Below are 5,859 nucleotides of genomic sequence, written 5' to 3'. Positions count from 1 at the left end.
ATAAGTGTATATGCTGCACTTGAGCCAGTGCGGTGGATCTATGATTCGGATTCAAATTTTCCAACACAGTTACCAATGATCCACAAGTGATACTGGGTTCCGGAATCGCAACCAGATAAATGTATATGCTATACTTGAGACACTGCGGTGGATCTATAACTCGGCTTCAGATAACCAAACACAATTACCGATACTCTGCAAGTGATACTTGGTTCCGGAACTGTAACCAGATAAGTGTATATGCTGCACTTTAGCCAGTGTGGCGGATCTATGATTCGGATTCAAATTATCCAACACAGTTACCAATATTCCACAAGTGATGCTAAGTTCCGGAACTGTAACCAGATGAGTGTATATGCTATAGTTGAGACACTGCGGTGGATCTATAACTCGGCTTCAGATAACCAAACACAATTACCGATACTCTACAAGTGATACTTGGTTCCGGAACTATAATCAGATAAGTGTATATGCTGCACTTGAGCAAGTGTGGTGGATCTATGATTCGGATTCAAATCATCCAACACAGTTACCAATATTCCACAAGTGATGCTAAGTTCTGGAACTGTAACCAGATGAGTGTATACGCTGCACTTGAGCCAGTGCGGTGGCTCTAGGGCTCGGCTTTAGATTACCAAACACAATTACCGATATTCTACGAGTGATACTAGGTTCCGGAATCGCAACCAGATAAATCTATATGCTATAGTTGAGACACAGCGGTGGATCTATAACTCGGCTTCAGATAACCAAACACAATTACCGATACTCTACAAGTGGTACTTGGTTACGGAACTGTAACCAAATAAGTGTATATGCTGCACTTGAGCCAGTGTGGTGGATCTATGATTCGGATTCAAACTATCCAACACAGTTACCAATATTCCACAAGTGATACTAAGTTCCGGAACTGTCATCAGATGAGTGTATACGCTGCACTCGAGCCAGTGCGGTGGCTCTAGGGCTCGGCTTTAGATTACCAAACACAATTACCGGTATTCCACGAGTGATACTAGGTTCCGGAATCGCAACCAGATAAATGTATATGCTATAGTTGAGACACAGCGGTGGGTCTATAACTCGGCTTCAGATAACCAAACACAATTACCGATACTCTACAAGTGATACTTGGATCCGGAACTGTAACCAGATAAATGTATATGCTGCACTCGAGCCAGTGTGGTGGATCTATGATTCGGATTCAAATTATCCAACACAGTTACCAATGATCCACGAGTGATATTGGGTTCCGGAATCGCAACCAGATAAATGTATATGCTATAGTTGAGACACAGCAGTGGGTCTATAACTCGGCTTCAGATAACCAAACACAATTACCGATACTCTACAAGTGATACTTGGTTCCGGAACTGTAACCAGATAAGTGTATATGCTGCACTTTAGCCAGTGTGGTGGATCTATGATTCGGATTCAAATTATCCAACACAGTTACCAATATTCCACAAGTGATTCTGAGTTCTGGAACTGTAACCAGATGAGTGTATACGCTGCACTTGCACTTACTGAAACTCTCCGTATGGGAAAAGGCAGATTAAAAGGATAGGACCACACTTTTTCATGAGATATTCAAATGCACGAAAAATGCGAGAAAATGCGCGGGGGGCGCGACGCAACCAACATGGAGTCAAAAACGGTGGGTATCGTCGGTGCCAGACCTATAACAAAGCGAACCCCGGCGCGGCCGTAGGCCGCGCACCCCCCCGGACATCGCCGCGACCGTAGGTCGCGTGTGGGAGAAAGTGGGAGAAAGTGGGAGATAGTGGGAGATAGTGGGAGGCCGTGGGAGTTCTTTGGTGTCAGCAGGCCCGGTCTTTGGTGACAGGAGGCCCGCCGGCCGTAGATAACAACCATATCCTGAAACGGCCGGATGTGCGCAGGTTCGATACCGGGGATGGATACTTCTCTTGTATTTTTGCACAACGACATGTCTGAACTATGCATGACCCTTATAGTACACGAGGGACCATAGCTGTCTCAACTGATAGAGCGGTGGACTTGGGGTTACCCTCTGGTCTCGGGGGAAGGGGCCCATTCGAAAGTGAAACCATTAACCGTGATGGGGACAGTGGATCGATCTCATTGTGTGCGTAACCATGAACTCGTGATGGGCATATTTCTGTGCCTAGTTGTTCTCCTATGGGGTTTATTATCAAATTCATAATATGAAAAGCACTATATATGGCACTATCACATGATTGTGTCGGCGGAACGAAGTGGAGGGATGAGTATCATCACAATAGTAAATAAATTCTGCACGAGTATATTCGAATCAATACGGAGTATTGACTTCTCTACCTCAGCAGCCTAATAACGGTCCTCTCCCTCAGCAGCCTGTTAATGCTCCCCTAAGCGATGGTCATGTTGGATATAATGGAGAGGGCGGAGCGGAGGTGAGAAAGACGAGCATTGAAGAACATTGCCTCTCGCTACAGCAATCATATATTAAACCTCAACTCAAGTATGCAGTTTTGATAACTCAACCCTAAATAATTGTGGACCATTCTCTCAAATTTGGAGACTCGTATACGTTGCACTTGCAGCGATCAATACCTCGATGTTCTTCAGATACGCGTCGGAGCAACAATACCGCAGGACTCTTTCTCGACAACCAACAGGGGAGTTAAGAGCGTTTGGCTAGAAGATCGTGAATGGCGTCTTGTGAAGTTCCTGCAGCAAGACAAAGAAAGATAGAGATGTTGCGGCTGCAGTGCGTCTCTCACTCTCAGAATTGTTGACAATGCTTGTACAATTCTTCGAATCACTTCACCCCATCCTGACAACTGCTCGACCCCTCCGGATTTGGCTCACCGCGAGCAAACCCTTCTGAGACGACGAGTGCAGTATCAGGCTGCAGAAGGTCCAGTCGGCGCCGATGCTGTAAGGGAGATAATAGCTGATCGCGGTAATGTCTATACGAACACTCGTGATCAGCGGAATTTGGCGACTGCTGCCTATGGAGCAACGAACAACTCCTCCTCTGCGAATGCACTCCGTGCCTTCGACATCGATCGTGCTGGGTACTATGAGGACTTTGTCTCTAGAGTTGATCAGCTTGCTGGAACGTGCAGAGGTAGCGATGATCGATTTTTATTGTATAGTAACAACACTCGCCCCATGCTGATTTTCGCTGCCGATCGCAATATTACAGCTTTGAATCGGGCCTCGGGGATGATCTGGGATGCTACCTTCACACTAGCTCCGAAGGGATGGTCCCAATTATGGACTGGCATTGCTGAAATTGACGGCCATTATATTCCGGTGTACTATGTGCTCATGGCGAGCAAGAGCCAGGAAGACTGCAAGTTTGCACTGCTCCAAACTCGAACGGATCTCGCACAGAGGCAGCTATTTCATTTAGTATCCTCGTTCTACTATATAACTGATTACGAAGTTGCGATGCGAAAGGCTCTGCAGAATGTTTGGGAGATAGAGCCGAATGAGATTCAAGGCTGTTACTGGCACTTGTGCAGGTCGTGGGTCCGCAAGATTGCTGAGACTATGGCTCAAGAATATAGCGCACCGGAGAGGGTTAGGTCCGACAAGAGCAAGTGGTTGCATCGATTGTGTGGATTGCCTTGCCTCACAGTCAGCAAGTGCTCACATGCCTGGCAACACTTGCAAAACACGGCTCCCCAGTCTCCTGATGTAGTGGATCTTGTAGGCTATCTCAACGTCACGTACATGGATCCTGACTCGACATTCCCACCGGAACAATGATGCCGAGCTCTAGTTGCGGATGCTCCTCAGCGAACTAGTAATCCAGCTGAGGGGTTCCATAACTTCATCAACCGTCCCTTCCGCAGGAGACATCCCAATGTGGATGATTTCTGCGAGCGTTTGCGCCTCTCTCAGTCACAATCCGACACTAGGCTAAATTCCATGACGGCAGGGATTCCAGCGTACTCTTGAAGTCTCGAGCCCAGACGAGCTGGTCATTATCAATCCTATCATCGAGGGGCTTTGAATATCGACTCGTATTTGGAGCGGTAGCGCAGTTGAGCGGCGTATCGGCACGGGATGTTTAGCGGGTAGTTCGTCTTGAAGTCTTCATACAGTATGAATCATACTTCTTTTAACTAATATAGTTGTCTGAGACAACTTGTCTCCCATAATCTACCTATGAGTATTCTGAGTATTCTTAATAGTTGAGTTTCCTCAGTACCAATGAACCAGTGGGGAACCCATCAAATACATGGAACTTCCATGTTGGAAGTACATGGACGAGACTCGTCCACTCGTCCTACTCAGTAGCTTCTTCCTATTTTCCATATCCGAGCATGTCCTTGAGTGCTTGAATGGAGGTCGCACCAGTGACACCATCATTTCAATTTGAGACTGCGTTGCAATATCCGCACCGCGCAGATCACACAATCTCTACATGTGTGCACGCGTATTTTGTGTATGCGTGCCAAGATACGTATTACTCATCCAATGTAGTTCACCTAAACAGCCACCGACCTGTTACATGCGCATTTCACCACTAACCAGATGAGTTCACTCCACAGTGTACATTCCGCATAAGCATGGGATCTATACCCATCGTGTCCGGGGAATGTGCGAATGGAGCGCACCCATATGAAAACTTGTTCACGTCACACGTTCCTCGGTCTGGGCGAGGACCGAGACAGCCAGTGGCCATCGGCCACATTGCGCGGCCCATATAGAACTTTCGGGGCATTGCCACTCACGAAATCCTCCGTTTTTGATCAGGACGTGAAACGAATGCTAGTCTGATACTTACAATTAGTCAGTAGCTGCAAACATGATGGACAAACAGCATCGACCACAACGGGAATTCAGTGCTTGTCGAATACCGCCTCGGTCTTCAATCCCACACTCGAATAGCTTCCACTTGCTTGATTAACAGCCAATTTGTGTCTATCACTATACATACAAAGACAATACACACGCTCTACAATAGCTATCATCTGTATCCGTCTTGAAGAGTACGAGAGTTTTGTCTCATGTAGAAAAACCTTGCCAGTTTATCCTCATCAGAAACTGTAATATAAGACCCGCCCACGTCCTACGCAACCCAGCTCATTTCGCTTGATAGCCATCCCGTGGGAATAAAATTTATATAACGCACTATGGCGCGCTAACGCAAGTCATTATTATTCTCATTGACAGACATCGCCTAAGCGCTACTGTGGGCGAGCGCTACTTCATCTGCACTGACAGCAGCATCAGCAATAATGAGGCTCTTGCCACATTTCAGCAACCTATCAATGATGCCCAAATGTATTCAACACACCAGACACTAACTTTTCAGCAAGTCACTGATGTTGCTTATTCAGAAAAATCTTATAGAAAACTTGCATTTGAGCATCACAATGAGGATGCTCAAAATGTCAAACAACGAATTCTGCCTTTCAGCAACTTATCAGCAGCATTGCTCAATTCGAACAAGATAAGTTTTCTGTGAATAGCTGTGCTTTGAGTGAAGTCTCCTCAATAGACGATTCTCAGTAGAGTTTTATAACCAGGTCATGGACTATTACAGAGGTATAGCTCTACGGGAAGAGGTCACTCCTTCTACCAAGGCCACCTATGTGGCCTCTCGCGAGCATTGGACGCCAGCGGGACGACAACAACAACAACAACAGGTCAATCTAAGTCCGACTAAGATGATGCAGGGGAACAGCGTTGGCATGCACAGCCCTTCGACACAGGGCTCTCGATACGTTACTACTAAGAAGGTATAGTAGTGCTTGAAATATGAAGGCTGATGGGTATGTTAGGTACCCTTCGGGTCAACTACTACGACTAGTAACGGCTTGCCTCGGGTACATCGATATTCATCTCCACCAGCTCAAGGGATGTAGTTCCCTCAAGGCG

The 5,859-nt window shown here is 46.5% G+C and overlaps 2 protein-coding genes across 2 annotated transcripts in view; both read left to right on the top strand.

Annotated features, from left to right (window-relative positions):
- Positions 1 to 3,491: 3,491 nt before the first annotated feature.
- Positions 3,492 to 3,678, top strand: Pmar_PMAR022074 (hypothetical protein; the record flags this gene model as incomplete). The annotated part of the gene is made up of 1 exon (XM_002783065.1): positions 3,492 to 3,678. A coding segment is annotated over one exon (187 nt), but the record flags the coding sequence as incomplete, so codon positions are not given.
- Positions 3,679 to 5,739: 2,061 nt separating this feature from the next.
- Positions 5,740 to 5,859, top strand: part of Pmar_PMAR022073 (hypothetical protein) — a gene marked incomplete at both ends in the record, with an annotated part of 1,827 nt that continues 1,707 nt past the window's right edge. The window contains one exon of the mRNA XM_002783064.1: positions 5,740 to 5,753. Within this exon, the coding sequence (XP_002783110.1) occupies positions 5,740 to 5,753 (14 nt within the window). The remainder of the gene's footprint in view (positions 5,754 to 5,859) is intronic.

Source organism: Perkinsus marinus (genome assembly GCF_000006405.1).
Source record: "Perkinsus marinus ATCC 50983 genomic scaffold scf_1104296937490, whole genome shotgun sequence".
Lineage (NCBI taxonomy): Eukaryota > Perkinsozoa > Perkinsida > Perkinsidae > Perkinsus > Perkinsus marinus.
This window is presented reverse-complemented; position numbering and strand designations above follow the sequence as displayed.